The 23,786-nt window shown below is 44.3% G+C and overlaps 1 protein-coding gene across 1 annotated transcript; it reads right to left on the bottom strand.

The window, feature by feature from the left end:
- Window positions 1-3: 3 nt before the first annotated feature.
- LOC131915212 (uncharacterized) lies at window positions 4-23,786 on the bottom strand. Its single transcript, XM_059268264.1, has 2 exons — window positions 22,998-23,786; window positions 4-146 (listed from the first exon to the last, which is right to left on the bottom strand). The coding sequence occupies exon 2, from the start codon at window positions 121-123 to the stop codon at window positions 4-6; it is 120 nt and encodes a 39-aa protein (XP_059124247.1). The 5' UTR covers window positions 124-146; window positions 22,998-23,786.

Genomic DNA, 23,786 nt, shown 5'->3' with positions numbered 1-23,786 from the left:
ATCTCAGGGCCGAGGGGGTTCAGTCCTGCAGTAGCAGCAGGCCTCCCCAGACTGTAACCAGATTTTTCGATGGCAGCACCAGCACAAGGTATTCAATAGAACGTGATTATCTCCCAAATACATATTTTCGAAGGTCAGTCTTCTGCCTGTAGAAAAGCATGGAGGATTAGGATAGATGTTAATGAACATTTTGGTTTTGTGTATTTCTGTAATCTAAAATAATGGCCAGTGAACTGTAGTCACTAGACTGCCATTCATTCATTTAAATAAAGTTTTATTGGGACAAAGCACATTTACACTTGCTGGTTATCTCTATTCATAATAGCAGAACTGATTCTGACATTGTATAGCCAAGAGTGGTTATGCTCTGGAGTCACAGAATATGGCCTACATATTCTCTTTCAAATACAAATAAACGTCTTCATAAAACTAGAGACAGCATGCTTGGAAACAGATGAAATGAACTAGGTCCAATTCAGTGCTTCTCTGGGAAAACTACAAGACTATGGTGTATGAGGACCGCTGAACTAAGAGCACCCATGCTAAATGCATTCTCTGCACTTGAGCTACAGTCAGCAGATTAAACCCACAAAGGCGAGGAAGCCAATATCACACCGTGGCAGAAAGAAACCCGACATGTGTCTCATGAACTATTTGTAGCTAAGCATCAACAGTTCTATATTTTTCTCTTAGATGATTGGAAGCTGAACAAAGAATGACTCCCTCAAGGCCGATATAGGAGATACATAGCAGCTTCCGTGCTCTTATTGTTGTAGGTTTTTTTAAAAATAGTAAGTCATTGATTTTTTTAAAAACATATAATTGAGAGTCACTCCGTCTGCCTATAACAAAGAAGCTTTGTAATCCAGGTGACTATGATGTTCTCAGGCAAACACTCATAACAGAAACACTTAATAAAAATGATAAGGGTATACTGTGACTGCTAAACTAGTAATCTGAGGATTCTAACGGTAAAAGACGACGGAAGGACGTGACTTTCTGCATTTAAGTCCTGTCTATGCAGCTTCTCCTTCCAAAAGAATTCCAATCAATAAATGTACAATGAAAGGGGCAAGGAGAAATGTCCTACTAAGTAAATACCATGGTAAGACTTGCAGCAGGCGAGGCTCATTGATCCACGAAGAAAGCAATGGGTGGGTGAAACATTTGTATAATCTCAAAATATACTGGTTAACTACCAGGGAGGAGATAACTTTACAAAAAGAAATCCAGAAAACAAAACTAAACAACAACAACAACAAACCCAAAACAACAACAACAACCCCCCCCCCCAAAAAAAAAACCCAAAAACCAAACCAAAAATGCTTCCCTAGCTGCTGGTAGTAGCACACTTGAGTAAGAATGAGGCAGATCTCTTGTGAGTTTAAGTCCATCTTGGTGTAAAAAGGGAGTTCCAAGCCAGCCAGAGCTACACAATGAGACTGTATCTCAGGCCGGGCGGTGGTGGCGTGTGCCTTTAATCCCAGCACTCGGGAGGCAGAGCCAGGCGGATCTCTGTGAGTTCGAGGCCAGCCTGGTCTACAAAGTGAGTTCCAGGAAAGGCGCAAAGCTACACAGAGAAACCCTGTCTGGAAAAAAAAAAACAACCAAAAAACAAAAACAAAAACAAAACAAAACAAAACAACAACAACAACAACAACAACAAAACTGAGACTGTATCTCAAAACAAAACAAAACTCCCAAACATCCTTGTGTCAATGGTAAGTTCAACATCCTGGATGAGATGTGATTAATAAAATCTAGATGTAATACACGGAGAAAGGCACATCACCAGTCAGTGTGCTTTAAAATGTAGTCTACAGCCGGGCAGTGGTGGCGTATGCCTTTAATCCCAGCACTTGGGAGGCAGAGCCAGGTGAATTGCTGTGAGTTTGAGGCCAGCCTGGTCTACGGAGCGAGATATAGGATAGGCACCCAAACTACATGGAGAAACCCTGTCTCAAAAAACAAAAACAAAAACAAAAACAAAATGTAGTCTACAGTATTCTCTTAAAAATGCAGACTCTCAGCAAGACAGGATGGTGCACATCTTTAATCCCAGCACTCAGGAGGCAGCCTGGTCTACAGAATGAGTTCCAGAACAGCCAGGGTTGTTATATAGAGAAACCTTGTCTCAACCTCTCCCCCCACCAACAAAAGCAGAATCTCAGTCAGCTTAATCACAAGGAAACAGCACACAGACCCCCCAAATGAGGAATACAGTATATTCTACAATCAACTGGCCAGTAGGATTCAAGAGTCCAGATCATAAAAGACAAGAAAGAGCAGACAGAGAAACTGTAAGGTTAGAGGCAATTAAGGAGCTATGACAGCTAAATTCAACACAGGATCCAAAATAAGATCCTCAGGAAAGGACAGCCATGGAGACTTGAAGAAATGAACCGGAGCCTACAGTTAGCCAGTAACATTATTATACCTACAGTAATTCTCTAGTCTTGACCACGGCTCCATAGTTACCTAAGATGGAGATGCCAGGTGCAGATACAAGTACTTTACTATCGTTTGTAAATTTTCTGTGTCTATGATAAGCTCAACACTAAGAAACAACAATAAAAAAAGAAACCTAGACTATGTTCTTGTCAACGTGCATGACTTGAGACTCCTTGGGGAATAGACTGGCAATCCTGACTTCCTACTCCCTATCATACAACTGCAAGAGAATATAGGGGTCCAGCTCAGCCCACTCACACTCGGCTCATTCCTTCCCCCAGACGGGCATTTGGTTTCTTCTTGTTCTTCAGGATCTGATTCCCTACAACTTCTTTGTGCTATCCTTCACAGTGATGTATTCCACTGTGGGTTGATAAATATTCATAAAGCACATACATATTAATAAATATGCATAAATACAGGCCCTTCTTTCAAAGAGCTTAGCCATGGTAAGGAATGAGGGGGGTGGTATTTCAGGTAGGCCCAGGGTGCCGGGTGCTTGCAGGGAATATGGAGTAGGGTTACTTGGCTTGGCTTTCAGATGGGTCAGTTCCAACCGGGCTCAGGAGGCAATAAGAAAAGCAAATAAACTGAGTCACGAAGGAAAGCTAGATGTGCTGTATGGGAAACGGGAATGCTAGCAACACGAGGCACAGCAATGAAAGCATAAGGGTTTAAACTTGGGGTCAGGGGGGAAAGTGGGGAATCTAAAGGCATAATTCCAGCATTCTGTTCTGGAGGACCTCAGATACCTTTGTGTATGTGTGTGCATCTGTGTGTGTGTGTGTGTGTGTGTGTGTGTGTGTGTGTGTGTGGTGCATACATGTGGGCACAGGGGCACTCACCTGCACATGCACACACGATGACCAGAGGTCAATTCTGGCTGTCTTCCTTTACTGCTCTCCACCTTGGTTTATTGGGACAGGGTCTTTCACTAAGCCTGGAGCTCAATGTTTTGCTACACTGGCTAAACCGTGAGACCCCAAGATCCACTTTCTCTGCATCGCCCCCTTTCCAAGCACTGGGAGTACAGCTGTACACCCCGGCTTTTTATACTGGTGCTAAGGATCCAAACTCAGTAAGTCTTCATGTTTGCACAGCAAACGCTTTACTCACTGAGCCGTATCTCCTCAGCTGCCCATGTTTATCAACATAGGTGTTGACTGGATTCTACTCTGAAAAAGAAGAAAATGCTATATAAAAAGACATTTTTTCAGTCAAGGGAAGCAACCAGATAAATGGAAGCAAATTAGATAAATATTGTATCTGTCATAAATTTATTGAAGTTGATGAGTATGCTGTGGCTCAGTGATAGCACTTACGTTATTGTTGGAAAATACACAGAAAGATCTAGAGATAAAGGACAATAATGGATGTGATTACAGCTTCATATGGGATTATGTCCTGATAAAGCCACTGTAAGTTGAAAATAATGTGAGTTGAAAATGCATCTGATATTCCTAATACCTAACCTTCCAAATGCCATCCCTTAGCTTTGTCTACCTTCCACATGCTCAAAACACAGCTGGGCTACTTTATCATCAAGTATTAAATATCTTCTATACACACAGATGTGCACTTTTTGTAGACATGATGGGACGTAAACACAAAACACAATATGATGCCAGCAACACCCTCTGTAGAGATCAGCTGTTCACCCTCTGACGGAATGGCTGCCTGGGAGCTGTGGCTTGCTGTCACTATTCAACATCAAGAAAGTATTGTACCACATAACACAAGGCTGGGACAAGATCAAAACCAAGAATTCCAAGTACAGTTTCTATGGAATGCATATCACTTTGGGCACCACCCTAAAGCTGGAACTCTGTGACTGAACCACTGTGAAGTTGAGCACCATCAGTATTCTGTGTGTATGCATGCATATGTGCAGGTCTGGGCCAAATAGGATAAAACGTTAACAGAGAAAATCAGAATAAAGGGTGTGCTATGTTCTAAATTGTATCCCCACCCCATTTCCATTTGTAAGGAGAAGTTCTAACTCCCAAGGTGACTGCATTTGGAAATTAAGCCTAAAAAGAGGCAATTGGGTTAAAAATGAGGTCCCAAGGGTACGACAGGATTAGTGTCTTGTCTCCTTTGCCCCACCCCTGCCACGTGGAAGTCATTTGCATGCAATCTACAAATTAGGAAGAAGGATCTCACCTACAGAAATCCAGTACAGCCTTAGTCTTAAGACTTCCCGACCCCCAGAGCTGAGAGAAACAAACTTCCATTGCTGAAGGCGGCCAGCTCTCTGTAGCTCGCTGTACTAGTCTGAGCATGCAGAGGTAGGTACAGGAGCTTCCATGTACTCCTCCTGCAGCTTTTCAGTAAACTTGACATTACTGCAGCTTGAAAGTTTAAAAGCTTCTCCTCAAAACAGTAGAAAGAGGGGATCTTTTAAAAAGGCATACAGAATACAGACCACACTGAACAGTTTACCTTCCTTTAAAACATACAAATGCGGATTTGCTTACCATGCCCTTCCCGGAACTCCCTCTTTCATCCACGTGTGATCATCATGGCGTGGACTATTGGCATCAAGGCCCTGCTTCCATCTGACACAAAGGGCATCTGGCCACAGCCGAGAAATGGCAGCAGTGCTGCGTCTGATCCCTCCTTTTCCACCTTCACCCTCTCTATTTTGTAGTGTGCATACTTTCTACGGCATCCACAGCTGCTTCTGTAGTGCATTAAGACTCCCAAACCACCGTGATAAATCATCTTCGAGATACCAACCAACCCACCCACCCACCCACTCACCAAACACACAACAAAACAACTCACTGGGACTCTGATTTGTCAAGAATCATCTAACTAATGAACTACATTCTTTTTTTTTTTGAGGAAGGGTTTCTCTGTGTAGTTTTGGTGCCTGTCCTGGATCTCGCTCAGTAGACCAGGCTGGCCTCGAACTCACAGAGATCCACCTGGTTCTGCCTCCTGAGTGCTGGGATTAAAGGTGTGCGCCACTACCGCCCGGCTATGAACTACATTCTTTATCTTTAAATTTTTATTATTATTTTGTATCTTGGTGCATGTTATGTATGTGAAAGGGCATGGTGTCGGGGGATGGGCAGGTATGGCTTGGCATGAGTATGGCAGTCAGAGAACAACTTTGTGGGGTCAGTTCTTTTCCTGGACCTTTACATGGGTTCTGGGGATCGAACTCAGGCCACCAGGCTTGTGCTGCAAGCACCTTTACCTGCTGAGCCATTCTACTGGCCCCATAAATACACATTGATTGACTGGTTGATTTTGGTTCCATCTGCTCTGCTTTTTAGATAACGGTAAGTTGTTTTTTAAAACTAGGGGACTGCTATGACCAGGCTGCACTTCTGGTGGTATTTCCTGGTTCATTAGGCATTTTTCTTCCTGTCTAACCAATCTGGCACACTGCTATTCAAGTTGATCTCTACATGTTTAGTGTTCTGAAGAAACCATGTCATGAAAGTGTGTATGCACATAAAGTCAGTCATCATGTGTTGCTCGGCTTTCTGCAGCCTTAACTGCACAGCTTTCCTCATAGGACCCATTTTCCATTCCTTAATTATCTCTGGCACGCACCTCTGAATCCTCTCAAGCCTTTCCACCTCCTTGATGAATTGTGTTGACTAAAGCTTAATAATGATTATATTACAGTGGTGTGTGGGCACCTCCGCTTTTCTTTTTGCAATGGCCTTATACTACCAATTATTAACAAAAGCCTCTGCTTTATAGCTAATGCACCACTATTTCCTTATCCACTTAAATTGGATAATTGTAACAACACTTTCCTGGATTACTAAGAAAACTACTTATGAATGAAGTACTTCACTGAAATTAAGATACCCTGAGCCACTCAACACACAATTACTCTAACAGTTCTTCCTTGTTACAATTTGTCATTATTATCAAGAAACAAAAATCAATTATTATGGCAAGATCTGACTGACACTGTGTCAGGGTAGCAGCTTTGTATGCTGTTATGTCAAGTAATTACATAATGATTGCATGACAGATCGGTCTAGTGCCTCTTCGTTCACTGATGTCAAATTGACCAGGTATAATTTTAGTCAAATTTTGCTGGCCGACTCCTTAGAGGCAGAGTGAGTGGGAACCAGCTTTGATCATTTTGAAAGCTCTCCAGGGAGGGCTAGGGTGCATGGAAGGCAAGGGCAATGGAGGAAAGACCACCTCAGAGTGGGGCCCAGTTATGAAGGGGGTTGTGTATGTACAGGAGGTTTAGTCTTTATCTTGCAGAAGGAAACCTCCAGAGTCTTGCCAAGAAACACAAGAGGAAGATTCCCCCAGAGACTGAAGAGCTGTTAGAGAGGGGAAAGCAAAGGCAGTGAGGGGGGGCCCTGCCACGGTTGAGTGACGTATGATAGAGGCCTACACAAAGGCGATCGGCCTGACTTCACGAGAAACAGGAGCAGACACAGTTTGGCATGTAGAATATATGTCTCAGCTAAGGATGTAGCTCAGTGGTACAGCATATGTCTACTTGCACATGGCCTGGGCTGGACCCTTCTTGAACTGCAAACTAACTATCAAACACACTAACAAAAATCAACAAAACCACCCCTAAAACCAAACAACCTTTGGACATGCTCACTAGGCAATTGCAAATAGCTCTAAAAGTTCCACTTTCCCCCTCAAGACAGTACATTAGTGGAACCTAATTTAGAAACATAATACTCAGACCAAGTTGACATACTTTGAGATTTCATAGCATTTCATTCACATAAAACCCAACATGAATGGTATCTACTGGGTTGTGCATCGTGGCAATGCTGGGCTCAAACCAAGCTGAACTGCTGTTCACGTCTAGATGCCAAACTTTACAGAGACACATTAAAGAACACAGTGAGGGTCCTCAATGAGAGCACAGAATGCTGGAGGCAAAGGAGGTTGGGGAGCCATAAAATTTTCTCAAGTATGCAAAAAACGATATTAGAGAAAAGGTTAGTTGCATTATGTATGGATCCTGAGAACAGAACCATTCACCACAGGTAGTCATTTCCTTCTCCATGCTTAATTATTTTCCATACTGAAAGAATAAAATGGTGTTATTCAAATTAGCACCAAGCGGGAAGCCAAGCAAAAACCAATTCTAAGCATATTCAGGTTAAATGTCTGGGATCAGGATTGTTCCGATATTACTTTTGTGGCCTCGGTGGGGGGTTGGAACTTCCAGATCAAAGCTGGAATGGCTACCCATTACACAAATAGAGACTGGACGCTCAGTTCTTCTGGGACACAACAGGGTGGCTGATAGACAATGCAAAGAAAGAGAAAGGGTGCTCTGGCAGATGCCATCACTGGCCCACTCAACAGCAACATGACTCATCTTCCTTAGCTTATAGGACCTTGATTTTATCCCAGATTAGCAGATGCAGGTCTAGAAGCCACCTGCTCTAGTCCTAAGCATTAATTTAAGCCTACTAAAAACTGTTTGGAGATGGGACAACAGCCCCAGCACATGCTATCAAAAGGGAAGTGAGTGGGTGAGGGCAGAGGAGGGCTGTACGTAGGAATAAGATCGGTGACAGAGAAGAGGCCTGAGTTTTTGTCTTGAGTGTGGTTGTATAAAGCTGTGCTATACTGTGAGATCTCAATGGCAGAGATGAGAACATCTGCTAAGGGTGAACAGAAAAGACATGAGCTCAGTCCTGTTTGCCATTAACAGGGCTGCTGTCTACTCCCTGAACATATCTGCCTTTGAGTTCTTGCTCCATGACCTAATGAAATGTCCTTGATGCTGGGCACACTATTCTATCAAGAACAGCTAGAAGCACTCCAGACAGCAGGTGAAGGCTCCATTGACAGGAGGGTAACAAACTGACTTTCATCAGCAGCACCATTATTGGGTCAGTTTTTCATCACCGTCTAAAAATACTTGGCACAAACAACTTAAAAGGAGAAATGATAGATTTTGGTTCATTGTTTCCAAAGTTTCAACCACAGTTGGTTGGCTTTGCTGGTTTTGGACTGTAGAAAAGCAGAACACTGTGACAAAGGGATGTGCTACCAGGCAGGACCAACCTTTAACACTGTGAAATGATGTTGTCTCCAAAGCTCACACTTAGGAAACACACACTCAAGTTACAAAAATAAACAAAACAAAACAAAAAGCACCACCCAAACAAACCCACAAAAATATCTCTTAATGTTTCAAGTTTATGATTTATGTTGGATGTATTCATAATTATCCTCTGCCATGTATCCTTTGAGCCAGAGGGTAGACACGCGCATTAGAGCAAAGCTGTGATCATGGCCAACAGAAAGTAGAAAGAGACACAGGGGGGGCCCTAGAGGACATGTCCTCAGTGATCTACTTCCTCCAACTAGGACTGACTTCTGAAGGTTCCCATCACCATCCAATGACGTTGTCAAATCATGAATCCACTGGGTAGGTCAGAACCCTCGGGATCCAACAAGTTCTCAATGACTGTATCCACTAGCTGGGAACCAAGCCTTCAGCACGCGAGCCATGTTATTCCTAAGACACAGCAGTCATAAGGACTGAACAGGCTATAGTCAGAGACACGTAGAAGAGGCGATTATCTACTTGCCTGAGGTTCGAACCCTTTGAGCTTCCCTCTACCACATGTTTCCATTTTGAAAGAACACATGGCATAAATACAACATAAAGCTACAACAAGAAATGTCTAGAACTTACTCTGCTATCACTCAGAGATGCCTGGAAAACTAGCTGGCCAAAACAGAAGTGTCCCTTCTTCACCCTGGAGTATTTTTATATGCAACTTCTCTTGGGCCTTTAAGATCCCTGTATGGTGGGTTCAATCCCCAGTACTGCATAAACTGAGCGTGGTGGTGAATGCCTGTAATCCTGGCACTCCTAAAGTGGTAGCAGGAAGCACTGAAGTTCAAGGTCACCCTTGGCCACCTGAGTTTGAAACTAGCCTGAGATACATAAGACCCTGTTTTAAAACAACCAAAAGTAACCACAAAACTACTTAGTATCTTTAACTGTATGGAACTCAACTTCCGATTCAAGTTTCCCTGCTCCTCTCCACATTTACCCATGATTCACTGGGATTTCAGCCTAAAAGCAGAGGGCAGCTTCACACTGTAGAGTTCCTTACAATTTGGTAAAAAAAAAAAAAAAAAAAAAAAAAAAAAAAAAATTTCTGCAGTTGTGAGGGCCGCCGTATTTGTGTATCCACATTGTTGCACAATAAGGACGGATACTGCATCGGTTACTGCTGCCTTTGTTACAATGTATCTGACTAAAGCAAGTTGGCCAGGAAACCTCCAAGTTAAGAATTGCCTCCTCTTTCCTAGGTCAGCTCACACATCCATTTTAGACCTCCTGTCCTGTCCCACCAACAGATACAGCTAAAGATCCTTGCCCACGATGTCATAGCAGTCTGTCTACATCTGTTCCAGCCTCTGCCCCATGGTGAGTGACCCAGGGGACAGTCCTCTGCAGGGATGCAGCCCACACCTCTCTCTGTTCTCTGTGCCTTCACAATGTACACTTCGGCACACAGCAGGTTCTCGAAGGCTGGCCCAAATTTGAAGTTTAGACTGCACTATTTATTTTTGGTATCTCCTTGGGTACCGAAAACTCACAGTGTGTCTCTTTCTTCATGGCCAAAACAAAGACCAGTGAATCGTTTGAGCTCTCTGGAAGCATTTTGAAGTTCTAAAGCAGAAGAAGGGTGAACAGCATAGAGTTGCTAGAGCTGCAGGCCTCTTAGGCCTCCAGCCACAGGGAGGCCCCTCCATGCTGTTTGGGGAGCCTTTTGTATTTGGGTAATGCTCTATCTAAACAGGGAACGGCTCTCTTTCAAAGCATTCTGGCAAATGCTTGAAATAAATGTTACCATTTTCCTAGCGAGGTGACATTGGCAAAAACCTTCCTGTGCCCTGCCCCAGTTCCCTTCCCTCTCTGTTCAGGACCAGGCACTCCTATCAGGGACTATGCTCATTCACAGCCTGGAAAACAGGCCTGGACCTGTGCAACTAGAGGCCATTCTTTATTTTGGAGCCTTGATGGTCACGGATGCAGTTTCACAATTATATACAAAGACAAACTTATGGGCAAACTGAGGGTTTCTAGCTGTGATCTCCAGAGCCACTCACACTTTCCAGCCCCTCAGGAAGAGCTCCCCAGCCCTCGGCCTTGGAGGTCCTTCCTGTTGCTTCCACTGCCCCATAGTAAGTCTGCTTGTGTGCAAGCCCCTAATGACCCTTCACATGGGCCTCCCGAAATGCACTTGACCTTACAAGTTTCTAATGACTTTCTGGATCTTAGTTCAAATGTGAAGAACTTTATGAGAGTAACTTAATACTGTGAATTTCTTTTATAAAGATGCCTAAAAACAGTACACGTCTTTTGTATTTCTCCCCCCCCCCCAGGACCTAATTCCTCCACCTGTACACACATAAACCTTCTGCGCATTTTGACTCTTGGACAATGACTTTGTCCTGTTAGGAATCGCAGCTTTGACACTGAGAGACACTTCCCTCCAGAGAACTTGCTTTGCCTGCACCCTAACAAAGGAGTGCATTAAAGACGTCTGTAGCCATTGCACTGACTGTGTGACAGGAGGAAATCAATCATCTGCCTTCCTTCTTCTATGCCCCAGAAGCTGTGAAGGGAGAGTTCCTTTAGACTCAGTGTGAAGGTGCAGCTATCATGGTGGGAAAGTCACGGTGGAAGGAAGCGGCTGGTCACATTGCATCCTCAGTCGGAAGGAGGAAGAGATGAATATTCACCAATGCTCAGCACTTTTTCTCATTTTTATCTAGCCTGGACTCCAGCCTTGGGATGGTACGACCCACATTCAGGGTGGTGTGTTCCCATGGTGAGTCTAAATCTTGTCAAGTTGGAATTACAACATGTTTAACTTACGAATGGCTATAACTCAGTTTACGCTGCTTCACTAAAATGCATTAAGGATGAAATGGCAGCTTAATATGAAAAAAAAAATAGAGCAGGGATCAGTAAACTTTTTCTGTGAAGAACCAGCAATACTTGAGGTTCCAAGGGCTTACACATCTCTGCCACTGTAGGCGGGAAGCAGTCACAGGCATCACAGAAGCAAATGGCATGGCTGTAGTCCACTACAACACTATTCACAAAAGCAGGCAGAGGCCAGGACCTGGTCCCAGGTCATAGTTTCCTAACACCTCAAACAGGAAACCCCTATGTAAATGGAAACACTCTCCGTAGAAATCATTTCACAAGGCCACATTTATAAAGGTATAGTTACCCCAGACTCCACCTCCAGGAGGACAGAGGTTTTAGCATAATTATAATTGCATTCCTAGCTTCTAGAATCTAGCAGCCAGCTGGGACACAGAATAGCCATCAAAAAGGTGTGTTGACGAGCACTTTATAGATGCGTAAAGTGTCATTCTGATTGTAGGTGATTTCCCTGTTTCAATAAGTTACTCCCATCACCATTCCTCACAGTCCCCTTTTTGGCAAAATGGGTCAACCATATCAGGACTCGGGCACAAAAGTAAGGGTCCTTCTAAAATCTGTGCAGTAATTTTGAAAACCATGTAGATAGATCTTGAAAGATCTTGTTTTCCTTTCCTTCAGTTTCATCTGAAATCATTCTCTAATAAACTTACTTTTAAAGAAAGAAAATCCAAGAAGACAAAAGAATTAACTATCATTTTTGTGAACTACAAGTCTATGAAGAAGCATGCTATTTTGGAATATTGTATACACATGATATTTGTATATACTCTAAACATAGACTTAAGCTCACAGGCACAGTTAAGAGGGTAATTTCATAGAGTATTTTTATTATGTCTGCATTTCAACTACAATTATTACAGAATCAGGCGTGAACATCAAACAAGTCCAATTGTGGGTGTTACATCAGAGCTTAAAAAGTTTCACATTTGGGGGCTGGAGAGAGAGCTGCTGCTCTTCCGGAGGACCTGGGTTCGATTCCCAGCACCCATATGGTAGTTCACACCTGTCTGTAACTCCAGTTGCAGGGGATTGGACACCCTCACACAGACAGACATGCAGCAAAACACCAATGTACACAAAATAAAAATAAATAAATCATTTTAAAAAAAGTATCACATTTTGAAGCACATCAGATTTTTGTTGTTTAGTTAGAGATGGTACAGTCAAGTAAGTAATTGGATATTATAATCCTTCATCTTATTTCTGGAGAATTACATTTTTATTATTTTTTTAAGTTTTAGATTTATTTACTTCATGTGGATAAATGTTTCACCTGCATATTATGTGCGTGACTGGCACCCACAAAGGTCAGAAGAGTGTATTAGATCCCCTAGAACTTAATTATGGATAACTGTGAACTACCATGTGGGTGCTGGGAATCGAACCTAGGTCCTCTGCTCAAGGAACCAGTGCTCCTAACTGCTGAGCCATCTTTCCTGCTTGTGAACACTACATTTTACTGTGGGCTCTACAGCTGCTATATTAGTAGTACTTTACCTTGCGTTATGCTATGCCTATAAACGTTACATTAAAAAAAAAAACTACTTATAGTAAGTCTTTTTACAAAATAAGTTGTTGGGGGTTTTGTTAGAGATAGGATCTCACTCTATAGCCCAGGCTGGCCTAGAACTTACTATGTAATATAGGTTGTTCTCAAACATAACAATTTACAGACCTCAGCTTCCTGAGTGCTGCAATTACAGATGTGAGCCACTGTACCTGGCAAGAACATGTGTATTTTCATAAGGAAGTTAGAGCTGTAGTCCAAAGGTAAACACTAACCTAAGTCAGGTTATGGTTACACTGATCTCAGAATAATGTGTGTAACTCATCCAGCACACACCTCCGCACACCCTCTTAGTTAACCACGCCATCTATCAACTCTCAAGTCCGCAGACAGAGTCTGATACACTAGGTCCCAGGCCCTTTTCTGGATGTCACACCCAGGCCAGGTGTGGTGTCTTACACCTGAAATGCCAGCACTCAGGAGGCTAAGGCAGGACTGTCTTGAGTTTGAGACAAGCCTGAACTACAAAGATCCTGTCTTTAAAAAAAGAATGCCATGGAGCCCGGTGGGGTGGTGCATGCCTTTAATTTCCGTACTTAGGAGGCAGAAGCAGGTAGATCTCTGAGTTCAAAGCTAGTCTGCCTACATAGCAAGTTCCAGGGCTACACAATGAGACTCTACCACGAAAATAAATAAATAAATAAGAACATAAATAAAATTCAATTGTAAAAAAATGACATGGCCTTCAAAGAATGTTAATGAAGAATGAACAGTTAAGTGAGATACTGTTTCTCAACCTACACATCAGCTTATACAGAAAGGTCACTGTCCTTGTTAGTTTTCATCATCACCTTGGCACAGCCTAAGGGTCACCTGAGAAGGGAGCTTCAATTGAAGGATTGCCTAGATTGGTCTATGGGGGATTGTCTTGATTGTTGATATGGGGGCGGTGGACAGCCCCCTGTGGGTGGCACCATACCCTCAGCAGGTGGTCCTGGGCTGCATTAGAAAGCTAGGTGAGCATGAGCTGTGTGTGAGCCAGTCAGCAAGCAGTGCTCCTCCGTGGTTCCTGCCTGACTCCCCTCAATGATGGACTGCAACCCATAAGGTAAAATAAACCCTCCTCCCCTAAGTTGCTTTTGGTCAATGTGTTCTGTCACAGCAAGAGATGAAACTACCATGAACACCATTCCCAGAATTCTGTCCAGAAACCACTGGGTAAGTAGTCCTGCATGAATACACACAGTCAAAGCCAGGGTGATGGCTCACAGTTTCAGTCCCAACGCTTGGGAGGCTGAGCGCTCACCTGGCCCCCTGGGCTGCAGAGCAAGCCTGCGTCTTAGTTAGGGTTTCTACTGCTGTGAAGAGACACCATGACCACAGCAGCTCTTACAAAGGAAAACAGTTAACTGGGGCTGGCTTACAGTTCATAGCTTTAGTCTATTGACGTCATGGTGGGAAGCATGACAGCACGTGGGTAGACACGGTGCTGGAGAGGTTGCTGAGAGTTCCACATGCAGATTGGCAGGCAGCAGGAAGAGAGAGCAACACCGAACCTGGCTTGAGCTTCTGAAACCTCAAAGCCCGCCCCCAGTGACACAACAAGACCACACCTCCTAATGGTGCCAGTCCCTAGGAGACTATGGGGGCATTTTTGTTCAAACCACCACAACCTCTGTCTCAAACATCAAAGCAAACAAATAAATATAGATAAAGATATATAATCATATATCTTCCACAAGCAGATAAATACATCTTTAAATTGACAAGATCCCACAAAATGAAGTAGAAGAGGTTGCTGATTTTTTTTTTTTTAAAGGCAGAAATGTTCCTGGCAAGATTCAGAAGGAAAAATAGCAACAGATCCCAGAAGCAGAACTGTAGCCAGGAATAATATAAGCTCCAGCAGCATTTTTAGTAAGTGTAAGATCCACCGCATGGTTAGCCTGGCCCTCCTCTAGGCTCAACTATGAAATGTCTACTACAAATCTACCAGAGGTATGCCACCTGTTTAGGACTCTGCCCGTCACTGTGAAGGGACAGGCAGAACTTGGTCGGCCACTCCTGAGCAGGCACTGTAGACCGTCTTCACACTACAACTGGCTGGAGGAGGAGAGTGATCCTGGAAGAATCCAACATAGCCATGTGACTGAAAAGGAGAGTCGAGCCCGACCGTAATTTTGCCTGACTCTGAAACCACAGACATATTGCCATGCATAAAATAAGGCTCTAGGTCTAAGAGACTTAAAATACCTAGACCAATTAGAGAGACATCTTATGACAGGCTAATGAACAAAGGAGAAATGAGTAATTAAAATAGATAGAACCCACAGGACTTGGGAGTTGATAAAGTATTGGCTGTGCAAGCATGAAGACCCACGTTCAATCCCCAGCACCCACACACAAGCCAAAACCAGGCACAGAGGTGCACGCTTGTAATCTAACCGGACCAGTGAGATCCTCTGCTTCTAGACATAAGACAGTGACTGAGGAAGACAGCTGTAACCAGAAGTTTCTCTCCTGCCCGCTGGTTCCAAGTAACCGTTCAGAGGCTTAATATTAATCATAAATGTTTAGTCAATGGCTCAGGCTTATTATTAGCTAGTTCTTACATTTAAATTAACTCATTTCTATTAATCTAAGTATTGCCATGTGGCCGTGACATTACCGGTTTGCTGACGTATTGTTCCTTGGGCAGCTAGAGGGTGTCTCCCAGACTCCACCCTTCTTCCTCTATATCTCTGCTTGGATTTCCCACCTGGCTCTATCCTGCCTTGCCATAGGCCAAAGCAGCTTTATTCATCAACCAATAAGAGCAACACATATTCACAGATACAGAAGGCCATCCCACATCAGACAGCCAATGTTGACCTCTGGACATACACATCTATATATACATGCACCTGCACACATACACACACGAGCATATTTACAAACACACAAAACAATATCATCCCCCAGGGATGGGTACTATTTGCACAGGAGAGTGTGGATAGAGAGAGGTTCTAAAGAGAGTAATACGATGGTGACACTTGGGTGTCCGGCCCCCACCGTAAAACATCAAGCACCAAGAAATTAGATATGAAGGATGAGGCCCCTTAGGAAAGGCCTTGAAAAACCAGATGGACTAGCGTAGAATTGAGATAAGTGACAGAGACAACTAAAGGCCGCTTGGCCGGGAGAAATATAACAAAGTGATCACGTGAAAAACTTGATGGCCAAGGGTAACAGAATGAGGAGGAGAACAGGAAAGGAAGCTTCTCATTCATTCGCTCCCTGGGCAAACATTGGATGAGGGCTTACTAACAGGCATGGAACGCTAGCTACAAGGTGGTGTCAGTGCTACAAGCTACAGGAAGGGAAGGGCAAGGATTAGATTAGATGTAGAGGGAAGGATCTGTAGGAAACACATTTCAAAGGTCTTGATGACTCACGGATACAAAGGATGAGGGGAAGATGGTTAAAGATATCCAAGTGCTTGGAAATCGAAACAATCCTCAGCTTTGTTAGGGACCTTAAAAAGCTACGGGGAAGGGGAACAGAACAGTGAAATCATGAAAAGGCTTTGCTGGCATTCAACAGTCAGCAAGTAAAACTCCAAACGGCCAACTCCTCATCCTGCTAACAATTACCGCGGCAGATAGGGAAGAAACTTCAGTAGGAAAAGTGATTCCTTTGTGACTAGTATAAACCGCTCAGTTCCCTTGGCAGGAGCCTGCCTACTCAGGCAGGCTCCCTGGACCCTACAGCATACTCCTCCATGATCAGAAACCGGCTGGTCTCATGGACAGCTGAGGCTGCCCTTCTTCCCACCCACTTACCAGGGTGACTCTGAAGAAAGGGAAAGGCAAAGTAGAAAGGAAAAAGCAGGAAGTGTTCGGGGCCACTGTAAGGTTGAACCTTAGAGGCAGGGGCTGACCCAGGATGTCATTCGAAATAAAAAAACTCCTGGCACAGCCCGGGTGCTGGTGGCACATGCTTTTAATGCCAGCACTAGGGAGACAGAGCCAGGTGGATCTCTGAGTTCGAGGCCAGCCAACCAGCGAGTTCCAGGACAGCCAGAACAACACAGAGAAACTCTATATGGAAAAACCCCAAACTCCCAGCACTGTCCTCAGTTCTACTCTGACTTCCCAGTGTTCCACAGTCCTAGGTCCCTGGGAAGGACTTAAAGGATCTACTGAATTACAGTGCTTTGTTCAGAAACTATTTCAGATGTGCATACTTATGCATACATTAACCCCGTCATAGTTATGCATAGAGTCAAGACACAGATATTTCAAATAATGTGTATGCTAACTACACTAATTGAAAGCTCTTTTCAATTTTATATGATGCAAGGGCACCATTCATTATTGGGACACACCCTGAAGCCCCAACTCACCAGGAAACGGGTGAAAACTGCTAACTATTAAACTCCTCTTACTACAGAGAGTGCTGGGGTCAAAATTATAAAACAAAAACTGTCAATAGCTCAGAAATCCGGTCCGGTGTGCAACATACAGGGTAGAACGTCCTCAGCCTTAGCGAAAGCTACTCTTTAGTAAGTAATAAGTGGAGATGAATACACGCCTCTGCAGAAAGACACATTAATTTTACCTCTTGTACAAGCCATAAATGCTAGCGTCAAACTTTTAAAAGGTTAACATCACAAAACAAATGGTCGTTCTGAAAAAAAAAGAAAAGAAAATCTTTCAGTATCTTCCTCCAAACATCTGGTCGGAGTGGTAAGAAAGAAACCAGAGTAGAAGGAAATCTGGAGGAAAATGGTTGCGAGTTAAGTATTGAGTATTCTTGCTCAGACCCCTGTGGGGCTGCCAAGGGCCTAGTTAGGCAAATGGTAAGCCCAAGTCGTCAGCACCGACCCACCCGCATCCCCATCCGGATCCCCCGGACCCGCCAGAGGTTTCAAGTCGGCTAGGATGCTCCGCTTCTTCAGACTGAAAGGTAAACACACCCATCAGGAGCCCTGGGGTCGGGAGTTTTCTCGGCAAAGGGGTGAGACCCACAGGACCGCGGGGTCTACCGAGAAAGCCGCAGTCCCTAGCCTTCCCGGCTGTGAGTTCGCTCGGGTCAGCCGGTACCGCCCCACACCCAGCGACAGGTCGCGGCGGCGCAGCCCTCCGGCCCCAGCCCCACTTACTGGCGGCGATCGCAGCCCGGCGGCGCGTGCACTCGAGCGGGCCCGGCAGGCAAGGGTAGTGGGATCCGAGCGGGCCAGCCCCGCAAGTCCACACCCGGCAGCGCGTGGCATCCAGCAGGCACTCGCCGCTCCGCGGCCTCCAGTAGCAAAACAAACAAAAGGCAGAGCGGCTTCTAGTGGGGACGACCGGCCGCTTTCCCTGGAAAAGCTGCCCTGCAGCTCCCCTCACTGGCCCCGCGCGGCCCTGCACCGCGGTCATCTCCCTGACGCTCGGCAGAGGGCAGCGCTGAGCTCCCGGGCCCCACCAGACCCGCCACCTGCCAGGCTGGCTGACCCAGAACACCCAAAGAAGGGGAGCCCTGCCGAAACGTTTTCCTGCTTGAATGTAAGTCAATGCGATTGAATTGTAGACCCACAATGTCTCAAAACAACAACTTTTGGTGTCTGAAGTTAACCACAGTAGAAAGATGCTTTCAGCGCTGTTGCAACTTAAGTTTGAAAGACTGAATGTGGGAAACCATCCGATACAATCTACAATCTCCTTTCCACGCAGCTGTAGGAAATCTAACACTATTTCCGGCGGTTCTCAACCGGAGGGTCCCTACTCCTTGGGGAGGGAGGGCGTCTAACGACCCTTTCACAGGGGTCGCCTAAGACCATCGGAAAACACAAATATTTACATTACGATTCATAACAGTAGCAAATTTATAGTTATGAAGTAGCAACCAAAATAATGTTTCCACAGAAGGAACTGTACTAAAGGGTCGCAGCATTAGGAAGATTGAGAACCACCGGAACAAACTCACGTCATAAATTATATTGTAAAGTGGACGTGGTGCTGTACACCTTTAATCCCAGCACTCAAGAGGCAGAGGCAGGCGGGTCTATGTGAATTCTGGGTCAGTTTGTTTTACACAGTGAGTTCCAGGACAGCCAGGACTGTGTAAAGAAACCCTGTCTCAAAAACCCAAACAAACAAACAAACAAATAAACAAACAAATAATAAAATTGTAGACGTCCGCTTAAATCATCTTAAGGGACGGCTCTGAAGCATTTTGAAAAAATCCAAACTACCTCTCGACTCCTGGACTCCACTGTTCCACAGAGGTACCCCTAGAAGTTAGTAAAAACAAATTGCTGGGCCTCACACCACAAGTTCCTGAGGTAGTTGCTTCAAGTCTGGAGACCCACACCATCTCCAGACTTGATTTGACCAATACATCAGTAACCCTTTTACACTGTTGGTCTTTTTGTGAGTTTAACTCTCCCCGTTCAGGCTTGGCCTTGACACTGAGATGGTGGAAGCGGAAAGGTCAAGAGTACAAAGCCACTGTGGGATACACGAGAGCTTGTCTCAAAAATAAAATAAAATAATCCCCAGCTCATCACCGTATCAATTTCCTTTCATTACTTACTTCTGAATCCTAAAGACTGAAGGCAGTCTCCCCCCAATCCCGAATTTACCAAAGCTCCAATCACTTCCTCCTTTTGCTTCTGTTGAAACCTACAAGATGATAGTCAAGTTCCCTTAGGCTTCTGTCAACATTTATCTACCTCTCTGCTTAACTCTATGATAGCCAACCCATATGGCAAGTGAGAATCACAAATCATCATCAGTGAACACAAGACAAGGAGCCTAATTAGTCACACGGTGCTCATAAAAGGCAATCTTTAAAGTAACTAAAATGATTATGTTTAGTCTAATTTAATGGTCCAAGCCAGTCTACCTTGTAAATAGGGAAACTATCTTGGTCCACTTTTGGTAGAGGTCCATTGGTTACTAAGTAGCTTGGATTAGTAACTCTGGCCCTTGGGAAATTATAACCCTGTAAATACATGTTGTGATAATAAAAACCAGTTATGAGGGCTACTGGATACAATGGAGTCCAACTGAAATATGAATCAGCTGCTGTGAGTTCTAATTGTGCTTTAATGAAACAGAAACTCTCACTGTGAAGCAAACAGCGTTTTAATAAAGCAGGTACGCAATTTCTCTTCACAAATATTTATTTTATTAAACTTTACTATTTCGTTAACTTGTTAGAAGAGTAGAAAACATCTGTGTTAATTGGCCAGCCTACCTTGAACATTCAACACTTGCAATGAAATTGACTAGTTCTGAAATTATTTCAAATCATTCTTCACTTGAAAAACTGATCTTTATAATTCCAATCACATCTGTTATATGCTGTGGAATAATCCTTCTGCAGGCTGGGAATATGTATTACTCTCATTGGTTAATAAAAAAGCTGATTGGCCTATAGCAAGGCAGAATAAAGCTAGGCGGGAAAGCCACACTGAAATGTTGGGGGGACGAAGGGCAGAGTCACAGAGACACGAGCCAGCCGCTCAGGAAACAAGACATGCTACAGGACAGGTAAAGCCATGAGCCACGTGGCAATACATAGATTAGTAAAAATGGGTTAATTTAAATGTAAGAGCTAGTTAGTAATAAGCCTAAGCTATTGGACAAGCATTCATAATTAATATAGAAGCCTCTGTATGTTTATCTGGGACCAGGAGATCAGGACAGGAAAACTCCAGCTACAATTATAAAGCATTTTTTTTTTTTCATTTAAAACCTGATTTTAAAGGGATAACTGGAAGAAAACATTTTCTTGGAAGATCTACGTTTTAGAGCCTACTTTTAAAACAAAGAAAACTATTGAATTTTTGGCCTCCATTGAATATAAAGGTAGTTTTGGTTTTTTTTTTTATAGGTAGTTAACTTAGTGTACAAATAAAAACATCCATAGGAAAGGGCTGTTCTAAAACATAAGATTTAGGCAAGACGTGTCCACTGGTGTAACAGTGGCATGGAGGTGATAGGTAAAATCAACTGCTTTCTGATTGGCTCTGAGATCTGCTCCACAAGAAGGAATTCATGTCTGAGACAGTAAACCTTGTCAAAGTTCATGACTCAGGAGGTTATAGGTCCTATGGAGGAAACCCATGACTTGTTTTACTAGATGGACACGTTGTTAAACTGCCTTTTAAGTATTTGTTTATACCCAGAGATTAGCGCTGCTCTCAACCTTACCTAGTCAGAGAAGTCTTCTGCAGTGGACAGCAGTTAATTCAGAGACTCATCACTGGTCAAAGTGATGCTGTCCAAGGGTGGAGGATTAAAGAATTAAGAAGCAGGGAGCTAGAGAAATGGTTTGGCCATTAAAAGCACTTATTGCGAACCAGGCGGTGGTGGCGCTCACCTTTAATCCCAGCACTCGGGAGGCAGAAGCAGGTGGATCTCTGTGAGTTCGAGGCCAGCCTGGTCTCCAAAGTGAGTTCCAGGAAAAGGCTCAAAGCTACACAGAGAAACCCAGTCTCGAAAAACCAAAAAAAAAAAAAAAGCACTTACTACGGGCGGTGGTAATGCAAGCCTTTAATCCCAGCACTCAGGAGGCAGAGGCAGGAGGATCTCTGTGAGTTTGAGGCCAGTCTGGTCTACAGAGAGAGTTCCAGGACAGGCACCAAAGCTACATGGAGAAACCCTGTCTCGAAAGACAAACAAACAAAACAACAACAACAACAAAATAAATAAAAGCACATACTGCTCTTGTGGAGGCCTGAATTTAGGTTCCCAGAATCTATGTGAGATGGCTCACCAGTCACCTGTAACTCCAGTTCCAGGAGATCCAAACCCTCTGGTTTTCTTGGGTCCTCTCACACACGTGGTGCACATAAACTTATACAGGTGCACACACACATAAACACAAATAAAAGTAAGTCTTTTTAAATGAGGAATTAGTTGTGTGTGGTGGCACATGCCTTTAATCCCAGCACTTGGAAGGCAGAGGCAGGCGAATCTCTGTGAGTTTGAAGCCAGCCTGGTCTACAGAGTGAGTTCCAAAATAGCCAGGGCTGTTACACAAAGAAATCCTGTTAAAAAAAAAAATTAAAAATTAAAAAAGGCAGGAAAGAAATCTTGGGTAGTTCCAGCAAAGCCATCATAGGATACTGAGGATTTGAGGTCCCTTCCTGGGGTTCTTAGTCTCATTAATAAAAGAATTTAAAAATGGACACAAGCAGAAACTCAAGAACAAGGAAAACTCTAAGGCTGGCGAGCTGTAAACCATGAAATGCCAGGAGGAAGAGAACAGAGCAGACCAGCAGGCATGGTACCTGGAGCCACATGACAGGAAGGGAAACTTTGGAGAAGGAGCAAGGAAGCTTTTAGTTAGGGAGTTTAAAAGCATAACTTAGGCTCTGGCTAGAATCTTAAAGAAAAAGGCAGAAAGAAAAAAAAAGTCTTCAGGCAGACCTGAACAGACAGACCCAGGTGAATACTTCATGCTGGCTTCTAGACAATGCACTGGTGGTGGGAATTCTGGGAAGGAAAATTACAATATGAACCCATCTTCCTAGGGGAGGTCCCCTAGCCAAGTCCCTATTCCACTAGATTAATTCTTAAGGACAGTCTCCATCTAGAGGTGGATTCCATTAATTACAAAACGGTGGCACATGCCTTTAATCCCAATGCATGCCTTTAATGCCCACTCTGGAGGCAGAGGCAGGCGGATCTCTGAGTTCGAGGCCAGCCTGGCCTACAGAGCGAGTTCCAGGACGGCCAGCAATACACCACAGAGAAATCCTGTCTCCAAAAACCAAAAACCAAAAAACCCGGCGAGAATAAGCAGCAGTCCTCAGCCCTAAATGGGACATCTATATCCACTCCCCAGCCGCCAGCTCTCGCAACATCTAAGAAGATGGGGTGGAGAGAATGCGGATGGCGGGGAGTGCCCTGAAATGCTGTTTTCTGGACACGACATGATAGTTGTATTCATTAACTTATTGCAATTATGATTATTTCTACAAAATCAAACCAACAAGACCAGGCAATTTTCCAGCAGGCAACATTAACTGGACTCGGTGGATGACAAACTAAATCAATAAGTAACATACAAAGGATTTGCAATTTCTTACTGTAATCAAGTTGCACCCTTCCCTTTTACCTCCATTTCTTTGCCGAAGACGTGCTTCATTTATGAGCTCCAGAATAAAGTAGCACAATAAAAATTTAAATTCTGTGAAGTCGGGTGAATGTAGCGTCCTGGTGGTTAGGTCCTGACACTTACAGAAACTCAATAAATGTTGTCTAAATGTCTGTCAAAGGCTACGAAGCCCGTAAGTTTTGCTAGCATATGCCTATAGGTGAAAAAGTTCTAAAACGTGCAATCCGAGTGCCTTCTATTGACGTGGAATCGGATGTTTGGGCTTTAAGAAGTGGCACAGGGTTGGGGGGGTGGGTGTTAAGTTCCGGCTCAACGTGGACCAGCCGACTACAAATCCCAGCGTGCCTCGTTGCGTCGTCCCCTGCAGGAGTCGGGTTTCAGGTCTAGGAGAAGCACGTTCTTTCCCCGTTGTATTGTGGGATCTGTAGTTCGACGTGCCTTGCGTTGGCTGTTACCACTCTCCGGCCGCACACATGAGCGTATGTTTTCCTCGGTCCAGAGTCTGTGGGGTGCAATGACTGTGGGGTTATTACTCTTCCCATTCTGACAGGGCACCCAGTGCCCGGGGCGCCTAACCTACGGTCCCCTAGCGTCCAATTAGGATCGACTCAGGGGCTCTACTCCAAACTCAGGTCCAAACATTTTGAGCTAACGTCTGCTTCCTCCTGCGTGGGTGTCCTCTGAACCGGACAAGCGGGTTGAACGAGGCTGGGCAGCCTGGCCACGCGGAGGGCTGCACCCAGTAGGCCCATCACCCTTGCCCGCGCCGGGCGGCTGCGAGCCAAGCAG

This window comes from Peromyscus eremicus, chromosome 7 (genome assembly GCF_949786415.1).
Source record: "Peromyscus eremicus chromosome 7, PerEre_H2_v1, whole genome shotgun sequence".
Classification (NCBI taxonomy): Eukaryota; Metazoa; Chordata; class Mammalia; order Rodentia; family Cricetidae; genus Peromyscus; species Peromyscus eremicus.
The sequence above is the reverse complement of the archived record's forward strand: the minus strand, read 5'-3'. Positions and strand labels throughout refer to the sequence as shown.